This window comes from Callorhinchus milii, unplaced genomic scaffold, assembly GCF_018977255.1.
Source record: "Callorhinchus milii isolate IMCB2004 unplaced genomic scaffold, IMCB_Cmil_1.0 Scaffold4, whole genome shotgun sequence".
NCBI lineage: Eukaryota > Metazoa > Chordata > Chondrichthyes > Chimaeriformes > Callorhinchidae > Callorhinchus > Callorhinchus milii.
Window position 1 is genome coordinate 15993251 of NW_024704745.1, and position 25794 is coordinate 16019044.

Sequence of the window (25794 nt, forward strand, 5' to 3'; positions counted from 1 at the left end):
TGATCAAAAATGACCTGACTTTAGTCTCTTCACCTTTCTCATTTGATGTTGACAAAGCCCCATTTGACCTCCAACTTGAGCTTATTGACCTGCAATGTGATCCTTGGCTTGTGGAGCAATTTAAATCGGTGCCGCTTCCCAGTTTTTATGCCTCTCTTAATGAATATACCTTTCCAAAAATAAAGGCTCATGCCCGGAGGATGCTTGTGCTGTTTGGATCAACATATATATGCGAGGAGACATTTTCTGTGATGAGATTCAATAACTCAAAAATAGATCTGTGATGACTGATGACCACCGTGCACCAGTACTCCGCATTGCAACAATGGAGACGATGCCTGACTTCAATTGTCTGGTTAACGCACATCAGCGCTTTCATTCTTCCCATTGAGTGAGTTTCTCACATTCTCATCAATATGTGAATAAATTAATAAATATTGAATAAATGTCTGTTCAATGAGTTGTTTTTATTTAACCTAATTCTAATGAATGTCAATTTATACTTTATTTTATGCAGGTACAAGCGCAAGACTTGATTTTGAGCTATTATTAAACATTTGCATCTGTATTAAGTGTGTGGCCCGCGAAGCTTACCAAAACTCACAAAGTGGCCCGCCAGCCAAAATAATTGACCACCCCTGATCTAGAGTCTCTTACCTCATTAATGTTGCATTTCCTGTAAAGGGTCCGAATTTGATGTCTTCATAGGGCTCTTGAAAACCCAAGATATGTAAAGCTTCCTCTTGGGTAATTGGTGGCAGACTGTGGAAAACATCCATTACTCTTACACGAAACTCAGTTTCTGAGTTGACAGGAATACTCCAATAGTATTTAACTTCTTCTTTTAAATTTCCAATCTTTAACTCAGCAATAGAACTTGCTATTAGAAATTTTTATACATTAAAGTAATTATGCACTGGAGCAATGGATTTTTGGAGCAATGGATTTTTGATTTTTACATGACTGGTTATAATCCTACATATTTGTCCTTGAAATGAGGAGACAAGAAACTGATTAATTTTTTCTCCAATTAATGCTTCAAATCAGATTTCACATTGCTTTTCAATATTGTTTCTTAAAAAAAAGTTTAACAAGTGTTCCTCAGTAATTTCTTTCCTACTGTTGTTTTATTTTTACTCAGCATCACATTCTCATGCCAATTTCACTGAATCCTGAAGGTAGAGACACTGAGTGCACTGACTCGATTTTGCTTCCTGCAAAACTGCTCCTCCCCAGTCACAAACTCACCAAAAGAGTTCAGGAAGATTTCTGTGGCACAAATGAGCTAAACCACTGGATAATAGTATCTATGGATTTGCATACCTTCATTCTACCAGTATCATACCACAATGGGTGGGTGATTGTCCAGCATTTCTCTGCTCTCCTCTAAGGTTTCAACAAGGAACCAGAACCAAAATCGAGTCAGTGCACTCAATGTCTCTGAAGCAGCTCAATGTCTCTACCTTCAGGACTCAATCAATAGGTCAAGGCTTGATGGACAATGGTGCAATCGTGTCTAATATTGTTATTGTATGAGGTCATAGCAATTCACTCTACCATATGACTTAAGAAAATCCTATCCTACCACTAAAACAAATATTGTAGTAAAATTATGAGAATTAAACTAAGAAACCGTCATAATAACTAAGTGTTGTACATGACCAAAACGATTTCATAGCAGAATCAAGATAAAGCTGATTAAATATCGACTAGACATGATTTTACCTTCCTGTTCCACAGGTACTAAACAAATAGTTCCAACAAGAAGTTAAAGAAGAAATTCCACATGACGTCTTGTACTGAGGACGACTGATGCAATACCTGGAACAGAATATGAAAAGTTGAGTATTAAAATTAATATTAGTAAACCATATTAGGCTGTTTTAGGAAAATACTGGTTGTATTCCTTTTATAGAGAACAGACCAGTGAAAATTGTTGGTAATATAGGCTAACCCTATATTATAAAGGTGGCTGCCTGGGTTCATTATCTCTGAGGCAGCATTATAATGAAGTGCAAAAATGGCAACTTCCAGGTAACCACCGACATGACTTCCTATTTGCAGCACAAAGTGACATCAGTTGTGCTTTCTGAACAGTGTGCAAGAAGTGAATGGCAGCAATGCTTCCTACAGATAGGAATGTACAATCCTACAGATGCATGTACAATAAGTGATGACAGTATTGCTTCCTGCAAACAACACGCAGAAGGTCTTATCAGCAGTAACTTGATGACCCAGAAGTTGGCCAATTTTTAGTACAAAAGCTGGCTTAACGGGCTCCAGTGACTTTCCGCTTCAGAACGGATCAATTTCAAGATGCTCACTAACACTTTCAAATTTATTCATGCTCTGTCATCTCCCTACCTCTCTGATCTTCTGTAAAGTAGCCTGTGGGGCTGTCAAGAAACGGCACCCCCAACATTAGCATGAGTCTCAGTAAGTCGGTGTTCGATCATTAGTGATCCATGGCATAAATCAAGAAATATTCATTCAAGGAAAATACTGGATTGTTTTGAGCTACACAGTTTCATTAAATTTAAATGAATGTGGAAGCAGATAAAAATACTGACCATCTTCGAAGATCCAAAACTTTGCGTTGTTTTATTTCTTCTAGCACTGCATATGGAGAGGAATCAATGATTTTTGGGTTGTGCATCTCTAATGGTTTCATCTTTTTTGTACTTTTTTTCTTAACGTGCCCTGCAAAATAAAAAGTTTATTCTTAGCTGTATTAAATGTTGGATTTGAAGCTTTGGACATTTAAAAGTTTGGTTGGCAAAGTATTAAACATCAGAGCAAATAGGGACTATCCGGTGAAAACAAAATCAAGACCAGCAGAAAACAAACAATGTCTGGTAAAGGTACACAAGTATCAAAACTACTGTCAACAAGCTAAAATGTGTTTAAAAAAGTGCTAAAATTGTTGTACTATATTTGTAAATTAATTTTATTCGCATTTATAATAATACTTGCATTTGGTATAGAACTTTATCACATCATCGAGACATCTCAAAGTGCTTCATAAGATAAAAAAGTAAAGTGGATTGACTATATATTTTGTGGTCGAACGTGGCAGCCAGTTTGTGCATAGCAAAGCTTATAATCTACAGCAGTTACATTCACATTTAAATTTAGTGAGCATTACTAATTCAGGAAATTATATACAATTTAATAAGTGTTTTGACAATTACAACTTTTGGGCACATTTGTCAATTAAATTGAGACACAAGCATTTGGAATAATATACATACTGCTTTTTCCTATTGAAATAAAAAGAATCACAATTTGCTTAAATATTACCAATATTTTTCTTTTTTCAACCTAATTTTATCTGTCATATTTTGGAGTTCTTCTGATGATGTTTGAAATTGATGTTTAATAATTGAGATTTGCATGTGTTCTACATTATTCAGATTCTTTTTTATATGTACTGGTGTATAACTCTCAAGTATACAGTCAAGAGTCAGAAACCACTATTTAGAAACTTCTCCAATATATCCAATATCCATATATTGGAATGGTTCTCACAAATCAGGCTTTCTTTCACACAAGAAAGAAGGCTTTCAAAGAAGCCTTTCATACTGATAAAGGAAGTTAGTAGAGAATAATTGGTTAACTTCTACTCTCCATACAGCAAGTTAGTTATAATTTCTGCAGAATTTTCTCACCTGTTCTACTCAAATTAGATGTTACTATTTTAAAATCTGCTGTATCTAGCTCCCAGGCAAGCAGCTGTTTTCCATGGAGGTCAGACAAAGTGCCTATTTCTGCATTACCTCTGTGGGTCACATCTGGAGGGTCAACCTGAATGTCTGCATAAGTAGCTGCATCCATCTGAGCATCTGCTGAAGTATCATCTTGCAAAGGAATTGCATCATTAGAAGAAAGAGGCGCATTCGCAATAATAGTGGCCTGGTTTAATAAACCATAATCTGAACAGACATTATAAAACACTTCTTGAGCTTGGAGCACAGGAAACTTCCATGTCCTATGTCCGGTTTCAAGAGGACAAAGGCAAGTGCCACGATAGGAGAGCAAATCTGCATTAGAAGCTTTTGGTCCGTCACCAGCAGCAAACTCTTCAATGACATTGAAACTATTTGTATTCTCAGTAGGCTTTGCTGGTTGATTTTCTGTAGAGTTGGGCATTGAATGGAGATATTTAGTATGGATTGAAGTGCCTTGAAAGAAGTGTAGTCATCAAGTTGTTTGTCTTTTGATACATTCAAGTTATTGGTCTTTCAATTTTTAATTGATAAATTTCATCTTAGGATAATCATGTTTTACTGCCACCCAAAATCTGAAAAATGATAAACAAAAATGAATATGAATGTTAATATTTCGACCAAACCAATTTGTAAATAATCATGTTACAACAAGCTTATTTACACTTAGTGTCCTGTACACTAGAATTTAAACTAAAGCTCAAATCAGGATTTTAAATTGTTGAGTGCATTTTAATACAAATTTCAAAATGGCTCAAATGTTGACAGGTTACAGCACCAGAAAAATCTTGAAATTAAACCAACCAATAAGAATTATTCTGCTGAAATGACTAAATACTCTCATCTTTTGTACTTCACAGTGCATAACAACAACAACAAGAACTTGCACTTGTATCGCGCCCTCAATGTAGGATAGCGCCGCCGAGCGCTTAACAGTAATAATTACTATTATTAATTACACAATCTACAAAATTTACATAATCTACTGGGGCAGGGGGCACCACACACCAGTTATAAGGGGTTAAAGCAGATTGTCTGGCAAACTATTGGCAACTGACAGTAGTTAATATTTTTAACTTGCAAATGCCACAATGGGAAACGAGATTCGCCTTCTTTTTTTAAACAAAGAAAGGCTCGTGTCGCTCTTTACCGGGAACAGCCTGGACCATTCCACCTCCAAAACATACAGTCAACTCACTGTACAGGACTATTGGGGGGTGAAGCGCTTTGAGAACATCTCAACAATGTGATGAGGCGCTGTATCAAATGCAAGGATTATTATTGGTATTATTATTATTATCATGATATAGCCTCGAAGTGTGGGGGTGTGGGGAGTGTGTGTGGAGAGGTCTCTGGTCACTCTGCATCATTCCCCCCTTACAAGTCCCTCAACCAACAAGCAACCGCCGTCTTACAGCTCATCGCCACCACCGCCCCACCCAACCCGCTCGCAAAGGGAAACAAAACTATACGTAGCAAATACTCAATAGTTACCCAATGTGAAGGCCACACGGGCGAGAGGACGCGTCCCGGTTAAGCCTCGTTGCTCAGGCGACACCGCGCGCGCCCGCGCCCGCGCCCACGTCCGTCCCTTCCCGCGGGCTGTGCCATTGCCACACACAAGGGACGCAGCACACCCACGCCGTCGTCCATTGACCACGATCAGAGCCCGAAGCCGAAGCTTTTGACGCGACTCTCTCCTGATCACCGGGAAAGGCAAGAACAAAGCGCGCGTTAAAAAATATCCGGGTTTATTTTTCTAAAATCCCTAAATATTACATTTCGCCTCCCGCCTCCCCCCCCCCGCCTCTTGTATTTTGGTTACATCCATACGTCACCACTGTGACAGCGTCGTGTGGGCTCCAGTCAGTCAGTCTGTCAGTCAGTCAGTCAGTCCCGCCTTTTTTTCTCAGACCCACCCCCGTAGTTTTTAATTTGGAACATTAACGAAGCCGGACATGTTACTGCCGTCGACAAATTGTGCATCTTTCACTTATTACCGAATCGGTTGATCGATCTGGAGAGAGGGACGGGCGCGTTCCTCGAGGCCAAACCGCTCGCGCCGACTCATTCCTCCGACCACCCCCCACCCACCACCTCCAAGACTACATTTCCCGTCGAGCACCGCGGCGGGGCCGGCCGGTCGAAGTCGTCCTATCGGCCTGACTGTTGCTCGTCAGGCGCTCGCCGGCGAACCAATGAGCGGCGTCCATGTCGCACGACGGGTCTCGGGTCTGTTGTCTGGACGCGAGAGATGCGGTTAAAGGGACGGAGGATGGCACCTGCGGCTGCCGGGCGGGAGGATGCGGCTCCGTGTATTTTTTTTTCTCTCTCCCCCTTTCTCAACGGTCTAATTTTCCCAAACCAGGCGGCGGCGGCGGCGGCGATGAGGAGATAAAGTACAGTTGGGGGCCCCGTGTAACTTAAGCTCGTGTACAGCTCAGAGAAACTTCAGTCACAGAGAAGCACCAGAGGTTCCCTTTGTTTCGGTCACACAGACTCGACTCGGACATTGTTAACCCGGAGTTGGGTTTGGGATCTGACGCGGATTTTTGTTTTTGCGCCACCTCACCTCTTGCTTAGACTATCACTGTTTTTTTTAAAAATTTATATATGCACATATATATATATATATATATATACACGGGATACCTAAAAATGACAGAACATTTGTCATTTTTCACTTTCATCGCAATAATTACACTCGCAGTTGTTCAAAGTGCAGGCACAGTGAGTCCCCAAAAAAGTTTAGTTTGGGGCCCTGGTCTGGAGGCAGATATAGTTCTTCCAGCTCGATATTTCTATATTCAAGCTGTGGAAGAGGACGGTGGCAAGTAAGTAATCCACACTTTGCACGTTCACTTGCAACACCCGTTTGTATACACATTTAATAATATCAACCCAGTTGGCAGCCAACAGAGAGCTTCCATTTCAATTATTAGGAAAGATTTATTAAAGCACTTGCCCTCACCACTTTATAACTTCAGAGCAGTGGTTCTCAAACATTGTTTAGCCTCAGTGTGCAATCACTATCACTTGCTGGTTGGTGGCTGCAATGCTGGTTTTTCCTAAACCAAACTTACAAATTCTGTGAAAAATAAAGGATGCACAATGTAGATATTATACACATCTCAAATGGTTTTCATTTATTTCTGTATGTTTAACAAGCCATGTTTGAGGAAACGCTTTTTCTCACAACATCTTGCACAGACGATAAGAACAGCACAATAAATGAAATATATTTGAGATGTGCAATGAAAATTATAATCATTAGGGACTAGGCTTGACAGTGCTAAGATTGATAGGATTTGTTATCAAAAATGTATATCATAGAATCATACAGGACAGAAAGAGGCCATTCGGCCCGTCGTGTCTGCCGGCTCCGAAAAGAGCAATCCAACTCAATCCCACTGGCCCACCTTCTCTCCATAGCCCTGCAATCTTGTCCTCCCCAAATACCCATCTACTTCGCTCTTAAAAGTTGTTATTGAATCGGCTTCCACAATCCTTTCAGGATAATGCATTCCATGCATTGCTAAACTGTAGCAATTTTTTTTACCTCTGCACCTATTGGTGAGTGAGAATTCAGCCGTTCTACTCTGCTCTCTAGAGCTCCATTCCCAGACTCTGTCTCACCTCCTCCCCTCCCATCTTTAAAATCTGTCTTAAAAATAAAGATCTATCTCTTAAACTGTGCTTTTGGTCACCTACTTTACCCCCCCAACCCCACCCCTCCATTCGCCCAATTTTGGGCTCCCAGTCAGCTGTGAAATGTTTTGAGACATCCTGTTATGGGTGTTTTGCCCACAAAATATATTGTCAATCCATTTTACAGTATATTCCATGAAGCACTTTTGAGACATAACTATGAACATGATAAGGAGCTATATTAAATGCAAGAATTATTAATATTATGAAAAGCACTTATATAAATAAATTGCTATTGATTTTGTATGTTACATAACATCCTGACCCATTCACTCTTGTAATCAACTTTACTGTCAGGATGTCATCCCGATGTCGGGAGGACGCCTTTCACGTCCTCCCGGCATGAAAATTACAAATGTAATTTTGTTGTTGTTGTACTGATATAATATTGGCAAATTTGTGAAAAGGAAAGTTTTTTTTAAACAGAGAAAGAAATCTATCTATTTTTGCATATACTAGAATTGGGAAATTAATTATAAATTTAATGGATCATTGTGATTTTGAGTCTGAATTTGTGTTTTTCTAATTTCCCATCATTCGGGTGACACTCACTTCTCTAATGTTTCTCTTAGAAACTTAGAGAAACATTAGAGAAGTGAGTGTCTTATTGTTGCCCCTGTTAATTATCTTTTTTTTCCTACAGCTTCACTTCTTCACCAGGTGAAAATATATTTACAGTGAATATTTATTCTCCTGGAGAGCTGTACACTAGGATTTGGGTGCAAGTACTAGATAGAAATGATGGATCCTTCCTTGTCAGGTATAAAATGTATGCAAGCTACACAGAGCTGGTGATACAAATTCAAGCCCAGGAGGAACACGTGGATCATTCACCGTATTTTATGAAAGGTACTATCTTATACAATACTAATGAACCGTTCAGGTGTATCTTTTTTGTGTTCAGGCACACGCTGCCAATTAATAGGATGGGGGGGTGTACGTTTTTGGGTCCAATCCTGAGTTCTGGATCATAGCCAGGCTATCCATAGATAAAGAGGTAGATGTGGTGGTTAATTCAGCACAGACTTTTCTGCCTGGCAAATAGGCAAGGTTGTGAATGGATGGATTGAAATGTGCATCTGATATACTAACTATGCCCACGTTCTCAATGTTACAACAACAACAAAAAAATTACATTTATATAGCACACATTGCTTAAAATTGTTACAAATAATGTTTTGTTACAAAATAAATTTAATGCTATATTTGATATAGCACCTTTCATGTCAGCAGAACATCTCAAAACGCTTCAAAGTGAAGTGACTGTATTTGTAGGCAAACATGGCAGCCAGTTTGTGCACAGCACTGACCCACAAACGGTCATCAAGTGAATGATCAATTTTATTTGGAGTATTATTGGCCAAGACACTGGGAGAAACCGCCTTCTCTCTTTGAATTGTGACATGGGATCTTTAATGTTCACCAACCACTCACCAATCATTACGTAATTAGAAGAAAATTAGAAGAATTGCCTAATAGAACCCTAAAAGAAAACAATTCCACCAAGGGCATACAGTATTTGGATAAAGGCTACGATAAAACAATTGCTTGTTGTGTTAATGAATTTATGTTTTCATTTGGTCTTATAATAATAATAATAATCCTTGCATTTGATATAGCGCTTTTCACGTCGGGAGGACGTCCCAAAGCGCTTCACAGAACACACTGTAAAGTGAATTGACTGCATATTTGTGGGCAAACGCGGCAGCCAATTGCGCACAGCAATGTCCCACAAACAGTCGTAGATTGAAAATGACCAATTTTTATTATTATTTTTGGTTTTGGAGGGATTATTATTAGGCGTGTGGAGTAAGGAAACTTGCCCCTTATGCCTTTATTAATAACAGCAAATGTGTTTATGTCCCAATAGGTCCTTTGTACCACGAGTCCTGTGATTGTCCCCAAGAAGATGCAGCCAAATGGTACAAGGACATGCACTGCCCTCAGTCTTTTGCACAGATACAGCAAGATCTGTCTTATTTTCCTTTTGTGGATCCTGACAGAATTGCTACAGAAATTCCAAAGAGATTTGGCCAACGACAAAGTCTGTGCCACTACACAATAAAAGATAATAAGGTACTTATTTCTAAAGTTATCTGCTAGTTTAACGATGGTGCTATAATGGTATGATTACAGGGAAATAGAATTTCCCTTGTTCAATGTACAAAAGTAGAAAACAAAAAATAATGAACATATATTTATAGTGCGTTATCGAAACACCTAGAAGTTCTTTACAGTCATTGTTAAGGATAGTGATTGTTTCACAGTTAAATCGGCACTGCTGCTTGTATTCTGTGGTAAATGATCCAAAATTCACTCTCCTGTTGACAATGTACATGCATTGTGATTCCTGTTTTAGGTGTACGTGAAAACATTTGGGGAACATGTTGGCTTTCGGATATTCATGGATTCCATTTTGCTCTCACTGACTCGAAAAGTAAGTAGTCTTACTGTACACATTTCACCTAGCAATGAGACATTTGAAACTCATGGATTCCTACTGAATTTAATAGTTGGCTTTGTGAATGTTTCCTTTGTGTGTGCAAACTAACTCACGTCATGCTGTCCCATTGTGAAGTTCAGCAATCTCTTGCTATTTTCTATGTAAATTAACAGCTATTAGAGCTGCTTTGATTCTGTTCCCTTTTAACAAAAGATGCTGTCATTGGATCCTAATCAGACTTTAGCCACTCTGCCCCCAACCTCTGGAATTCCATCCCCCAATTCCACCTCGCCCCCTCCTTAGCCTTAAAAACCCTCCTGTTCGACCATGCCGTTGGTCACCCCCACTTCCCCTCCTGTCCCTTCTCCCTCCCTGACCCCAGCTTGGGTCTGAAATGCCAGGGCCTTGGGACTTCCTCCCGACGTGAAAGGCACTATACAAATGTAATCTTGTTGTTGTTGTTTCCAAAGAGATTGAAGCATTTTGAGTTTTTTTAAAAATATTGGATCTTCTGCCCAGTAGTAACATCAGTAACTGCAGCCCGAACCTCTGCATCTCCCTTCCTCTATCCCTCTGTCTTTAAATCCTACTGAAATACCTACTCTTCACCTGTGCTTATGAATACTTCCCTTTTCCCCAGCTTCGGGGTCTCTAATTAATGATCACTTACCTCTGCCCTTCATCCTTTTTCTCTTTTTCGTAACCTTTCTTGAAAGCGCTCTGAGAGGTTATCCTATGTGTGGGGCTCTGTATAAATTCAAATTATTGTTCTTAGAAAAGAATGAAATGTAATAATCCTTATGTTTGACATAGTGCCTTATCACATTGGCGAGACGTCTCAAAGTGCTTCACATGATATACTGAACACAGGAGATGTGCCTTTTCATGTGTTTCAAAGACTAAACGTTCAGTTTGGCTGTGTTGAAGTCTTGCGGAACACACCACAACTAGCGTTGCAAAGATGAGAGTTGACATGGGCGTGGGTTTCGGGGGATGATTCTCTAATTAAATGCTGGTGGTTTGTGTTCATGCTAATGTGTTTTGCTTTTAGGTAAAAATGCAAGATTTAGAGTTCTTTGTAAATCTCGGCGACTGGCCTTTAGAAAAGAGAAAACCTACAGAGAAGCTTCACCCTATTTTCTCCTGGTGTGGGTCAAATAACACAAGAGACATTGTAATGCCAACTTACGACATAACAGATTCAGTTCTAGAAACTATGGGACGGTAAGACGCTATTTACAATCGAGGCACATAAAATTGATTTAGAATCCAGATTTACTTTTCATTAACCGTGTGCCAGGAGTCCAAAATATACCATTAACTAATAATAATAATTACATTTGGTATAGCACTTTTCACATCCGGAGGTATCAAAGCACTTCACAGGATATACTGTAAAGTGGAGTGACTGTTTAGTAGATGAATACAGGAGCCAATTTGTACACAGCAAGGCCCCCCAAATAGTCATGAAGTGGCTGATCAGTTTTATCTGTCCATCTGTGACCAGGGCTCCCTCTGCCTCCTTGTCCCCCTTGACCTCTCTGCTGCCTTCAACACTGTCGACCACTCTATCCTCATCCTCTGCCTCTCCTCTCACCTCAACCTTCATGGCTCTGTCCTTGACTGGTTCAGATCGTACCTCTCACACCGCCTCCACTTCCTCTCCACAATGGTTTCTCCTCTAGCCACCGCACCGTCTTTTGTGGTGTACCTTAGGGCTCTCTGCTTGGTTCCCTCCTCTTCAATATCTATATGCTCCCTCTTGGTGACATCATCCGCAGACATGGGGTCAACTTCCACATGTTTGTGGTTGACAAGCAACTGTACATCTCTGCCTCCACCCTTGACCCCAGTACCACTGCTGTCCTGACAGAATGTCTGTCAGACATCAAGTCCTGGATGAGAGGACTTCTTCAGTTGAACATCAACAAGACCGAGGCTCTCCTGATTGGCTCCCGTCAGCGCCTCCTCACCTTAGGTGCTGATAGCATTACCATCCATAGTTGCACACTCCACCTTGGGGTCTTGTTTGACCCTCAATTATCCTTTCTATCTCGCATCTGTGCCATGACCCGCTCTGCCTTCTCCCACCTCCTCAACTTTGCCTGGCTCCGCCACTGTCTCACACCGCAGGCCACCAAAACCCTCATACATGCCTTCATTACATCGAGGCTCGACTATGCAAACCCACTGCTTGTCGGCCTTCCCAACTCCTCCCTCCATAGACTGCAGATCATCCAGAACTCTGCAGCCCCTGACCTCTCCCACACCAGGCTCTGTGACCCTATCCCCCCCCATCCTCACCTGACTCCACTGGCTTCCCATCACACAGAGGATACAGTTCAAGATCCTGGTCCTCACCTTTAAAACCCTCCATAGTCTTGCTCTCCCCTATCTCTGCGACCTCCTAATCTCCTACCATCCTTCTCGCTCCCTCCGCTCAGCGGGCTCCGGCCTGCTTCACAGACACTTTTGGCGGGCGGGCCTTCAGCACTTTGCCCCCACCCTCTGGTACTCCATCCTGCAGTCCCTCCACCTTGCCCCCTCCCTTGCCTCCTTCAAGACCCTCCTCTTCGACCATGCCGTGCTTCCCCACCTGCCCTCCACCCTCCCCCAGCTCGGGTCCGAAATTCTGACTGTCCAGCACCTTGGGACGTCCTCCCAAAGTGAAAGGCACTATACAAATGTAATTTTGTTGTTGTTCTATTTGGGGCTTGTTGGCTAGGTCAATGGGAGAAACTTTTTCTTTTCGAAGAGTTTCACAGGATCTTCAACATCCACCTAAAACAGGCAGGTGGGACCTTGATTTAATGTCTCATTTGAAGGAAGGTACCTTTGACAATGCAACCCCCGCCACCCCATAGCCACCACCACCTAGCACTGCATTGGAATCTAGACTAGATGAGTTTCAAGTCCCAACGTGGGGCTTGAACCCACAACCTTTTGGCTTGGGTGAGAGTGCTATCAACTGAGCCAGGCTAACATATGTTAAGACACATTCAGTTTGCTATTTGTGATCCTTTTATGCTTGTTGGTCTATCTAGCTTAATGCTAGTAAAATGTCGACCTAAATTCTAGGAATGCACAAATGGCAGTAGAATCATGAATGCTGACTTGATCTAAATTCACTTTCCACGAAACAAAGCAGTATCATTTACTGTTATCTCCTTTTATGCAACTGATGTTGCCATGGGGAACCAGAGGTACTGACTGATTAACCTGGATTAAAAGTTTCTAATATCTTCAGAGCTACTGATCAATAATTAATAGTGTATTCAGGTTTCAGCCATTCAGAGTTAATTAGCTAAATGTTACACAATCCTAAGTATTGAAATATTTGATTAATTTACAAGGCAGCACTCTTTCAAAGGATTGATCTACAAAAAAGCGATCTGCACATGCTGGTCTCTGTTACCCATTGTCCTTGGATTTTTATAGGTTATAAATAATTACAGTACTCCTAATTGTTCAGAAGTATTATTAGAATTAGAAGTAAAGTAAAAAATAAAACAAAAAAAGGGGACACAATACTTCTGACTAAAATCTATTTATCAAAATTGCAAGGCAAAACGATGCCCGAAAATTACAATGTTACCTTAAGGAGCTTTTTATTCCATGACATCTCTGATGAGTGATGTTAATTTTCTGTAATTGAGGATCATGTTTTTAAAATGTAAAACCATTAAATTTGGTCGTTTGCCTAAGATCAAGTTTAGTTCTAACGGTACGTGGTAACAGATGTTGATCTGACAAATCGATCATATTGAAATGGCTGCAGTATTTTTATGACTTAGGGCTAATGCCCACGCTGCCTTTTGGTAGTTTAAGGAGTTTGATTTTGTGCTTCGTGAGTTTTTTAATTCATCTTGCAGAGCTGGATTAAATGTTTGAGGATAATTTTAGAATGAAATCAATTCGGAATGGGAGCAATTTAAAAAAAAATTACTGAATGCATAATTTGTTTTTGCATTTACGTTTTTCCTCGCAAGAGAGAATTTATTCAGATTGATTTTTATAAATAAAATGACTGTAAATGAAGATGGTATTTCACATTAAAATGGGAGTGATTCTGCTGTTGTTGCTAAAATGATCATTCTTTTCCCTACAGCATTATAATGGGAAGTAACACTCTAATGTCTTAGCTAAAGGACTATTATTTTTAGAATATGCTCTTCCGTTGCCTTGGTAATAGTTCTGCTTCATTTACATTTTGAGGGTAGTCTATTGTCCGTTGTCAACAGTGATATCACAGTGGTTGAACAACATTGTGTTATTGATTGTGAATAAGATTCTGAACAAATGTACAAATTCTGTATTCCTATGCTGTCTTGAATGAAAGTTTTACGATTTACGGGAAAAATACACATAGCCCCCAGGCACATAGCCCCCCCCCACCACACACAGGCTCCATCCCCTCTGCCTCACCATTGGCATGTGCACGTTTAGCCACTAGGAATCCGCTGTTTGGAACTCTCTCCCGAGATCCTTTTCCTTGTTCTTTTCCATTCTCTGTTTCGCTCCCTCTCTCTATGTCTCGCTCCTTTATTCTGCTTTCCAAAAAAAATCTACAAAACAATCTCTTTGACTTTGCCTTTGTTCATCTCCCATCCATTCTTCCAACCCCATCTCCGACCCAGGTTCTCACTCCTAATCTGTAAAACGATTTGAGAATTCTCCTAAATGAAAGGCATAAATTTAAGTGTAAATTGTTAAAATGAACAGATTGGTGTAGTACCATCTTTCCCCATTAGATGACCACCTTTGTAATAATTCAAAGTGGCACAAAGACAGTTACACCATTGAACGGAAATAACCATCTCAAACATGAGTATGTTGATTATTTGGAATACTACATCTGAGTGTGCGAATAATAATAATCTTTGCATTTGATATAGTGCTTTTCACGTCTTCTAGACGTCTCAAAGTGCTTCACAGAATATACTGTAAAGTGAATTGACCGTATATTTGTGGGAGCCAATTGCACACAGCAGTGTCCCACAAACAGTCGTAGATTGAGTGACCAAATCACTATTTTTTTTGATGGATTATTATCCCCGGAAAAGTGACCCGCCATCGACTAACAACCAGATTCCTACTTACTGCTGGATAAACAGAATTGTGTGGGGTAAGGAAACTTGCGCACTATTTTGGCCTTGCCGGGAATAGAACCTGGGTATCTCGCTTGTGGGGCGAGTGCTCTAACCACTGAGCTACAGGACTCCACGCATATCACTATTGAATGTGTGTGGTCTAGAGGTTCTAGTTTATTTGCTAATTTCCACTTTGTCTTCTGCAGGCCATCATCATCAGTATGCACTGTTAATCACATGGTTTCTTTATCATGTGGTCATAGGATCTGATTATTTTTAGCTAATAATTATTCCCCTCTGGCTATTTCACGAGTTCCTTGTTACATTATGTCTTGTGTTTTGATAACCCAATGACTGAATCCAATAGATTCCCTATTGCTGTAGTTCCAAACTGTCATTAATTTTCAGGATTTTCAAGAACTACGCTTTAAGCAAACCATGGTGTGTTCGAAAGGGGCACAATCCCATCACCCAATAAACTGCCGAGTTGGGGCTAGGAATGCTGATTTATCCCCAATATTCTGTACTTTGCATAAATATCTCCATAAATGTAGCTCAATTATATAGACTAGAACTAGGGCTAGGCACTGTGAGACAATCACAGAAAGTAAATGAGCTGTAGGTAATGTTTATACTATACAGTATTTACTACAGACTAATGTAACCACTTGTACCGATGGCTTCAACGTTTTTCAACAGATCATTGGAACTAGGCAGGGTTGGAAACTTTATAGGATATCTTATTCCAATTTGTAACTGTCTATTTGACAGTTGGAAAAATGTATAGGTAGTTTTAACACTGATTAACATTGTACATGATAAATGTCAGGGTAACCTAATCAGTTTACAGCATGTTATTGAGTTTTTAAAACTACTGTAATATAAAATATTTAGGAGGTTGAACTTATGGTTTTCATATCAATTTTGGTTTTTTCCTTTAGTGACTGATTTATTTGTCAGTTTAATTAATAAAATGTGGTGCTGCTGTTTTAATCAAATGGTTTAGTTTTAAATTTAAATATTGTATTGAGCAAACATTTCTTTTTCTCACATGAACATTTGCCACTTTCTTGTGTGCTTGTGTGCTTATAGCAACTAGTATCTGTTTAGAAATATTCCCTCTCAAGTAACTGTTTGAACAAGGTTTGAGTTTTTGTTGGGGCAAATTTGGATAAGTCATCTGCTGAAAACTTATTTTTCAACACATTACCAGATTGCTAAAGTTAAGAAGTCATCAGTTTTCATTGAGGATTCTAAAAAATATATTTGTTAAAAACAAATGTGTAATGTTTGATACTCTGGGGAAAATAGATTAGTTCTTACAATACTAGATTACAGACCAGAAAATTGAATATATTAACACTGTTTATTGTGGTAGCTTCACAACATCTTTAAGATGATACTAGCTGTTGGCCTGGCTCAGTTGGTAGAACTTTCAGATGAGACATTGAACAAAATTCCTGTTTACATGTTCATGTGGACGTGATAGATCCTGTGGCACTTTTCAAAAACAGAAGGATATGCTGGATAACAATCCCCCAAATTTTAAAAAAAAGTCATTCATCTCATGGCCGTTTGGGGGCAATACTCATTCATCTCATGGCCGTTTGGGGGCAATGCTCTGCGCAAATTGGCCACCATGTTTACTTAAAAATGCACAGTTGCTACACTTTGTAGAAAACTCTTTGAAGTGCTACGAGACATTTCAACACAATAAGTTACTATTGTATATCAAATTCAAAGATTGTTTTCTTATTATTAGTAAGCATTCTGTGGCAAGTTATAAAGAATAAAATATTTCACCTGATTATGGCACTTTGGACAAGTTTTATAACCTTAAATGGAGCTCTGCGTGTGTTGGAGATCAGAGTAAACAGTTTCAAATGTACTAGGGATACTTTGCACCACATTACAGCTGAATCATCCAGGCCTTCATAAATGTAATGAAGATTTTATGTGGCATAACCTCAGAGTAATTTTTAGATTTCGACATTAACCTTTTTATTCCCTAGTTATACAACAATTCAAATGCATGCATCACCTGTGATCATATACTTTGTTGATCTTGCTGATTAATATACGTGTGGTCTAACTTTAATGTAAGACAGTCCTGTTGCATTCAGATCTCAGCCCTACTACAGAAACAAATGGTCACAGATTTCATGCTAGCACTAGCAAGCTTTTAAATACATCATGGTCTTCAGTAAAGTGCTTTTAAGTAATTAAGCTAAATATTCTCACATCTTTCCATGGTGAAAGAAACAATACTAAAGGGCAAGAAGGTTCTGTGAAATCCAAGTTCTCATTCAGAGGTTTTTCAAGATGGTCACTTAGTGAGGGATATTTTAGTAGAATGTATTAAATCCAGTTTGATTTAGGAATGGACCATCCAATTTCCGTCAAGACTCCTTTGAGATATCTGGCACCCAATTAAATAGCCCTGAATCTTTGTAGGTGACAGGAATTTGCTCAGTTTCTTTCTGAAACCCTTTGAACTGATATCCAGTTTTCTTCTGTTGCCCTTATTTTGGAAGTCCTGATTAAAAAGATTTTCATATTTGTGATCATTCACATTTAAAAACTAATTAGAATTGTTGTTAAAAATTATATTTGCTTCCTATGTTTTGTGAAAACACCGGGGGAAAATGAAATATTCAGTGTCTGCCGTTACATAATTAATTTGTAATTATCATTCATACCTTGTCTTGTCTCACTCATGTAACAAACTGGAATAAATTCCACTCATTTCAAAATGTTGAAACAATCTCAATTTCCAGTTTAATTCCTTTAAATTGTGAGGACCTGGGAATAACTTAAAATGCTTTCTGTATCCTCAATATAAGTTATTCAACTGTTTGTATCCTCGTTTCCACAGAGTAAGTTTGGATATGATGTCTGTCCAGGCCAACACAGGTCCTCCTTGGGAAAGGAAAAACAGCACAGCTTTTTGGAGAGGGCGTGACAGCCGAAGAGAGCGACTTGAGCTTGTGAAACTCAGCATCAAGCACCCCGACTTGATAGATGCTGCATTTACAAACTTTTTTTTCTTCCAACATAATGAAAGTGTTTATGGTCCAATAGTAAAGCATGTGTCGTTTTTTGACTTTTTTCAGGTATGTGGTCATGGTTTTGATGTTACTCGATTCATGATTTAAAAGGTGTAGAAATGTATGACAGTGCTTTTTTAATACAATTTTATTATGTGTATGATTTTAATATGTGTACTTGTAAAATTACTTATACCCAGATCTATTCCTTAATTCTCCTCATTCTCACATTTAAATCCCTCCATGATCTCGCCCGACCCCTACCTTTGCGATCTCCTTCAATCACATCAATTTGGCTGTTTCTTTTGCTCACCAAACACTGGTCTGCTTCATGTCCCCTGACCTATCTCCTCCACCACAGGCAGGTGCACTTAAAGCCATTTTGTCCTGATGTGAAAGGTGCTATTAGAAATGTAAATTGTATTGTATATATTAAGACATTTCATAGGATTTTACAGACCAAAGAAAAAAAGATTAAAGCACCTTGGTATAGTAAGATGGGTATATTGAACAATCCTAACATTGTTCGTATTGATCATACAACATTCTCTGGCAATTGTCCCATAACTAACAGGTATATCTCTATTCACATTTTATAAAATTCATTTAATTTGCAGCAGTATAATGAATTGCTCTCCCACTACATTTGAATCTCTGATAAGACATTTCTGATCGTAAAGAGGTATACACATTTGCAAAGAAGTATCGATGATGAAAACAGTGTCATGTGTGTTGTGCCTCATTAAGGCTGAAAAGCACATTACAAGAATGGGACCAAGTAAATACTCATCAATTTTGTACACTTCATTTTTGTTTCTGAATTCATAATTGGCATACTTATATGGGTTCTGTTAGAAAAGTTGTGGCTTTCTATAGATGTGACATGAGACATGATGTTGGATAGAATGCACAATATGTTCTGGAAACGAGTGAAGCAAATATTAGTTCAGCCAAATTTTTTCGCATCATTGTTGGGTTATTGTGTGCATTAAACAAAGTTGATGATTTTTCATTGCAACAAAGTGGTACCAAATTGATTCCGGTCAGTTTACCTGGCTCTACGGTGTTGAGTTGGCTGATCTCAGCCAGATCAGTAATTGAGGTTTACAATTACCCTCAGAACCCATAATTGCTGTCCAGAGACCACCACTGGAGGGACTCTGACAGGCCCCTTGGCCACTTTGGGTTATTTACCCAAAGTAAATATGAAGACCTGTAGCTCAGTGGTTAGAGCACTCGCCTTGCAAGCAAGACACCTGGGTTCAATTCCAGGCAGGGTAAAACCTTGGGCAAGTTTCCTTACTCCACACACCTAATAATAATCCCTCCAAAACAAAAAATAATAATAAATTGGTCATTTCAATCCACAACTATTTGTGGGACACTGCTGTGCGCAATTGGCTGCTGCGTTTCTCCCACAAATATACAGTCAATTCACTTTACAGTCTATTCTGTGAAGCCCTTTGAGACATCGAGAAGACATAAAAAGCACTATATCAAATGCAAGGATTATTATATTATTACCAGAATGAACCTGGTGCTTGCGAAACTATACCCGGAAAGAAGGAGCCAAAACATCTTTTGATGAGCATGACTAAAATTGATGTGAGGTGGGTGTGGGTGTGTGGAGGATATTCATTTGATCTATAGTCAAGCTTTAATTGTATAGGTTGATAGCTTTGGGGTCATAATCTTATTGTCCTTGAGTCGAACAATGTAGACAACATTGACCTTGTAAAATTAAACTTTTATTCCTGGATTTTACAATGTAATAAAATATGCAGGTACGTTTTATAGACTTGGAAATGATGTACCCAAAAACCTTGAAGTATAATATAAGTTTAAGTATAATAAAATTCTAAGGTGGAATTGTAAGGCTTCTGCTGACTAAAGGTTTATAAACAGAGTATTCCTAATTAGACATTGGAGGATGAAGAACTTTGCTCCTCTTATCTATGTGCTACTTGAGATGTTTAATGGAGTCCTCCTGTAGCTCAGTGGTTAGAGCACTCGCCTTGCAAGCGAGACACCTGGGTTCAATTCCAGGCGGGGCGAAACCTTGGGCAAGTTTCCTTACTCCACACGGCTAATAATAATCCCTCCAAAACAAATCAATAATAAATTGGTCATTTTCAATCCACGACTGTTTGTGGGACACTGCTGTGTGCAATTGGCTGCCGCACATATATATTCAATTCACTTTACAGTCTATTCTGTGAAGCGCTTTGAGAGGTCGAGAAGATGTGAAAAGCGCTATATCAAATGCAAGGATTATTACTATTATTTAATAGCAACCTTCCAAGCACAAATAGAGATTTTTGAAAAATATATTATTCCATGGTGGAGCAGAAATTAATATGAACGTTTCTATAGTCACCTTCTTATAGGTTGCTCTTTAGGGATAGAGGGCCTGATGTGAAATATGTTACTAATTCTATAAAAGCATTCACATTAGCAGAAACTAGCAAACACTAGAATCAAGCTGACAACAAATTATAATGGCAGAAAAAGGAAATTTTATCTTACTGGAATTTCTTGGATTGATGAAATACTTGTTCACACTTTTGTACATTAAACATCTGTTGAATATTATCCTCATCTGTTAACATATAATGGAAACTGGAGATGTTCTGTAGCAATGGCCTAATTCACATTGCATTCCCATTGCTTCTACCACTAATTATTTAACCTTTATGTGAAAATCGTAGACATTTCACCATAGTTAGAAGCCATCGAGCCTCTGCTGATGCTAGATACTCCACTGAAGCTTACTTATTCTAATCCCAATTCTCTGCTCTTTCTCTGTAAAAAGAATGCATTGTATATAATTATTGGCAGTTTCTTTTTTTAAGTTGAATGTGAAGTGCAAGACAATGAATGCAAAATATTCAACTGGACTACCATTATACGTCTTCTCTGAATCACTCGACATTGGTGGCTTGGATGAAGAACTTTGCTCACCTGTGTGCTTCTATGATAAAAAATAAGTGCATTGGACCAGGTCTGAAAATGATCTAATATTTTCAAATTTTTTTTGTAGTCTAAGTATCAAATCAATATTGATGGTACGGTGGCAGCGTACAGAATGCCCTATTTGCTGGCGGGCAATAGTGTGATCCTGAAGCAAGAATCAATTTATTATGAGCACTTCTACAATGAACTACAACCATGGCAACATTACATTCCTTTTAAGAGTGATTTAATTGACCTCTTGGACAAACTTCAATGGGCAAAATCTCATGATAAAGAGGTAATTTTCAATATGTGTAATTGTAGCGATCTCAGATTTCTGATGCCAGCTTTGATTTTACATTTTGATAACATGTTAAGCTCTTCAGAGTCATTGATCATCGTCCATGTTAGTTGACAGTTCTTCAGCACAGATCTTAAAGTACGTGACCACACCTAGGCTTTCTTAAATTGTCACGAACATGCAGAATTAATTTTTCAAAGATCAGAGTCCTACGTTGTAAAGATAAAATATATATTGGATCCATATTGCCTTCAGGGTTGTGGTATAGTGGCCGCTTAATTGCCTGTAGCTAGTTATTTTTGATCCATTTGAAGTAACTACATAATAACTATGGAAGTTGTGATTGGAGCAGAAAGCTTTCATGCATTTTGAGGGAACTTACTGTATATGTGAGATTAAACCCCAGAGTGGATGAGTTGAGCTGAATAGCCTGTTCCCATGTTATACATCATAGCTAATATTTAATTAACGGCTGGAACAAGTGGCTAGGAAGGCGAGTTGATGCCAGGATACTGGACTTGTTTCAAAAATCAGTTTGATGCAATGATGGGAGGATAGCAGGGTGGGTATTCTGGAAGGACAAGATCAAATGTGTCTTATTTTGCAATAATTAACATTAAAAATTCATAGAAATGCATAAATTTTAAGATCAAAACATTGTGTGTATGCGAAGAGAAAATAAGTATATTGCTTGTTTCATCCAGTCCCACTTTCCTGTCCATTTCCTTCACTCCACAAACAAAGGTCTGCTGTTTATCACTCACGTCCTTTGCCCCACCATTGGCAGCTGAGCTTTCAACTACGATGCTCCTACTTGCTGGAACTCTCTCCCGAAATCCCATTGCCTTGCACCTTCCCTTTCTGCTTACAAAACACTTCTAAAAGCCTACCTCTTTAACTGCACGTTCAGTCAACTCTCTCCCAGCCCCTATGCCATTTTCCCACCTTGCTTCAGTTTCCAATACTTTTCTATAAAGTGCTCTGAGATATCCTACATGAAGGGCACTGTATAACTACATATTGTTGTCTATCTGGGTTCTGAAAAATATTTTATGAATGGCCTCATTACAAAGGCCAAGGAAAAATTGTTTGTGAGTATATGTATTGTACATTTGCTTTGTTCTTTCCATTTATACTGGTCCAGTGAAAAATCTCAATACTTTTTATGGTAGTCTGTTCCACATTTGCTGTGATTAATTGTAACTATGCACAGGTTACTGAGACTTTTGTTCATTTTCCTGATATAATGTTTAGGCCAAAATTATCGCAGAAGCTGGACAAGATTATGCTAGGAAGAATCTTATGGGAGATCACATCTTCTGTTACTATTTTAAACTTTTCCAGGTATGTAGAACTTTGTATTTNTACTCTGACAAACCCATCTAATACCTAAAAGCTCTAGACAGCTCTGAATAACTTTTAAATAAATAGCATTTATTTAGGTACAACTCTAAAATCCAATGCCCAATACCAATATTAAAAGGCAAATTGGTAGATCCATTCAAAATTGGCCAATTAAATAAATGACATTTTGTTACAAAATTTTATTTTTTAAAGAGTCGCTGACTTGATATTGCCATGTTTCATTCTGCTTTGAATGCTGCTGACTTCTGGTTCCCTAAACTCTCATTTTTATGCACTTATTTTATGCTTCCTCTGACATGACTAAACAGTAAGTGCAAAGTGTTTTATTACATTGATGAGAAACTCTTAATGCTTCAACTGTGCATTTCTTATACATTTTATCTTGTAAAGATGATTACAGATTCCTTTTTATTACTAGATCTTTATCTTATGCAATAAACTTGTTAAACTTTGGAACTTGATAAAGGGCTGATTGAGAATAATTAAGACAAACTAAGGACTACTTGGAGCAGTAGCTGTATGATTACTTTATGTCAAGGTCAAATACTTGTGATCAGAATAGTTACCTTAACTTTTGACAAGCAAGCTCTATGAAGAATGTTCCTTTAACTTATCCATTCAGACATGCATTGTATGACCTTTGGTCGAATGCTATCTCTAATCGGACAACAGTCCCCATCGTTGTACCATATTTATCTCAAATGATAAGATGTTTCTGTTACTCTAATTTTGAGTAATTACCAGTGAATACAGTTATTTCTGTAGACCAGTGTAAATATGTGTTGTCATGTTTGAAACTGGGGCATTCAATTAAGCTGATGTAATGTTATCAGAGTAAATAAAAAGTAATTTCAATGATCAGATAATTGAAGCAAAGCATCACGGTGCGTCTCTAGATTTTATTGTCAGAGAACCTCTCCTCAGTTTGTTGCTGCTCCTCATCCTTTTTTCCTCTTGCTAAATTGTTGCATTGAGCCAAAGTAAGTTCTGAGTGTTATGATAGAAATTGAAACAATCCAACAGAATATAGAAGAGAAATTGATAGTGAGTAAACATTAAAATATTATGTAACTTGCGTTCAACAGGAGTATGCTAATCTTCAGATTAGTGAACCAAAAATACGGGATGGTATGGAACTAGTGGAGCAAACCAAAGATGACCTTTTCCCTTGCACATGTGATAGAACAAAGGTAGAGTATGGATTGAAAAGAAAGATTACCTCAAGTGTGTCTTCTGGCACAACCCGCTTGTAATTTCACCCACAGAAATTTCAATACGAAAATTTCAATCTATTTCCCACTCCTCTGCCCCTCTATTCCCCTCTCCCATGCTTCTCTATTTCCCTCTCCCATTCTTCACTATTCCCTTCTCCCGTATCTCTCTATTCCTTGAACAATTGAAGGCACAAAGGGAATCAGAGTAAGCAGAAATATTTTGAACTTTAGAAATGAACCCTGAATAATTGCATTAGAATTTCAAGACCTGGACAAAGTAAAATATACTTAAAAAATAGATGTAAAGGTTAAAAGAATGTACAGTATGGAATCAGACCACTCAGCCCAAACATTCTGTGCCAGTGTTAACCCATTTGTTTTTATGTTGTATTGACAAAAACAGAAAGGGAAGATCATAACACAAAAGTAGCATTTTATAGGCATTGAAATCCTGCAAACATTTTACTGCTGTTCCCAAAGAATGTAATATGAATCGGTCTTTAATTCTAGTGGGAATCTAAATACTTTATGTAATCTTAATTTCAGATCAAAGATGAACTTTGACCATGAAGATGAGGACTGACAGAAAAATAAAGAACAGACACAAATTGATCAACTTCTAGTTTAACTTGATACATATTGATACAATACTAAGCATTATTGAAGACTTGTTCATGCTGCTATAAAGACATGGGAGAAAAGGGATCAGCAATGTCAAAAGAAGCCATTTCATACCTGCAACAAAAATGTATTGCTCAGTAAAGTAAAAACCAAAGTTATTTAAATTTAGGTTTTATTAACAACAAACCATTCCAAATTTGAGTGTTTGGTTTTTGAGTGTCATTTAAACTATTTCAATGTTAAATACAGGAATATTCCTTTATTTCTTTAATTGCAAGGAAGTGGAACCTTTCTTCCAGTTTATGCTGTTGGCTGGGCCATCTCAGGTGCTGGAAAGAGATGTGGCACGACCGAGATGAAATTTCAATTTCCCTTTACCTAACCTAAAAATTGTTCTCAACTCGATTCTCAGAAAAGCACTAGCATGTTTTCATCTTTTTATATTTACTCTCTGCAAAACTGCTATATTGCCAAATTTGCAATGGTGTCAGTCCTGCAAACACAAGATAGCTCAATTGCTGTCCATCACATTGTTTACAGCGTTACTATAATTGCAAAATGTACTATTAATGTTTCCTAAAAAATCAAAAACATAATTAGAATAAAAACTCCTGCACCTGCATCCCAATTCTATCAACATGGACATGAACTGTAAATGCTGGTTTGGATTTGAAGCTGTATTGCATACCAGATCCAAGATTGTGACACCATCCCTGGTATATATAACATATCCATGAACGAATGCTTCCTCTTCTTGAATTGGCCATGCTTAGTAAATGCACTCTACAGAAATCAGCAGTGTTAAGATTGCGTGGAGTTTTCATTTGAGAATTGATGGTGGGGGGGGGGGGGGGGGGAGGGGAGGAAGAGAAAACTGACTACACTGAAGTTGGAGATCAAATTGATGTTTAGGACTAAGTAACACATTTCAGTGCAGTTTTCTCCTGTAATGATGTTTACTTTGGAAGTTAAAATAAGACTACCAAAAGGCTCTATTGTAACATACTACAATGAACCTACATATTTGAACTGCATGTTCAGAGAAAATATCTTGTATGCTGGATTAGCTACTGGTTTGGTGAAACCAGTTACAAATAAATAATTGTCTTAAATTAATCATGTAATCTCATGAGCATTCAGAATATGCAAGTTATACTTTCCTGTGCCACTGTTTAAAGTATTCAATCAGAAAGAGTAGATCTTAAGATTTGAACTGGAAACAATTATTGCTATGTGTAATCATGAATAACCAAATGTTCACTTTATTATTCACAAGGTATTATTCTTATTGGAATGTTTTATATCATGCAGTTATTTTTGTTTTATAG

General features: G+C 38.3%; 2 protein-coding genes across 3 annotated transcripts in view; one reads left to right on the plus strand and one right to left on the minus strand.

Annotated features, from left to right (window-relative positions):
• Window positions 1-5311, minus strand: part of ercc5 (excision repair cross-complementation group 5) — a 42184-nt gene extending 36873 nt beyond the window's left edge. The window contains exons 1-5 of the mRNA XM_042334069.1: window positions 5220-5311; window positions 3669-4300; window positions 2571-2700; window positions 1726-1821; window positions 658-762 (exon numbers count right to left, since the gene is read on the minus strand). Of these exons, the coding sequence (XP_042190003.1) occupies window positions 658-762; window positions 1726-1821; window positions 2571-2700; window positions 3669-4149 (812 nt within the window). The 5' untranslated portion in view covers window positions 4150-4300; window positions 5220-5311. The remainder of the gene's footprint in view (window positions 1-657; window positions 763-1725; window positions 1822-2570; window positions 2701-3668; window positions 4301-5219) is intronic.
• A 1052-nt stretch (window positions 5312-6363) lies between these two features.
• Window positions 6364-25303, plus strand: poglut2 (protein O-glucosyltransferase 2). Of its 2 annotated transcripts, none has more exons than XM_007891562.2 (10): window positions 6364-6559; window positions 8077-8282; window positions 9304-9509; window positions 9793-9870; window positions 10928-11100; window positions 17842-18079; window positions 21054-21263; window positions 22521-22610; window positions 23717-23821; window positions 24392-25303. In XM_007891562.2, the coding sequence occupies exons 1-10, from the start codon at window positions 6384-6386 to the stop codon at window positions 24407-24409; spliced, it is 1500 nt and encodes a 499-aa protein (XP_007889753.1). In that variant the 5' UTR covers window positions 6364-6383; the 3' UTR covers window positions 24410-25303. The 2 variants fall into 2 exon arrangements, with proteins under 2 accessions (XP_007889753.1, XP_042190545.1); XM_042334611.1 differs by lacking the exon at window positions 6364-6559 and having other exon boundaries at window positions 8080-8093; window positions 8194-8282.
• Window positions 25304-25794: the final 491 nt, after the last annotated feature.

Coding starts and splice junctions, on each gene's coding strand:
- poglut2 (XM_007891562.2), top strand. CDS start 6,384: ATGACAGAACATTTGTCATTTTTCACTTTCATCGCAATAATTACACTC. Junction 9,871..10,927: donor TGCTCTCACTGACTCGAAAA/GTAAGTAGTCTT, acceptor TTTTGCTTTTAG/GTAAAAATGCAAGATTTAGA. Junction 21,264..22,520: donor CAAAATCTCATGATAAAGAG/GTAATTTTCAAT, acceptor TATAATGTTTAG/GCCAAAATTATCGCAGAAGC.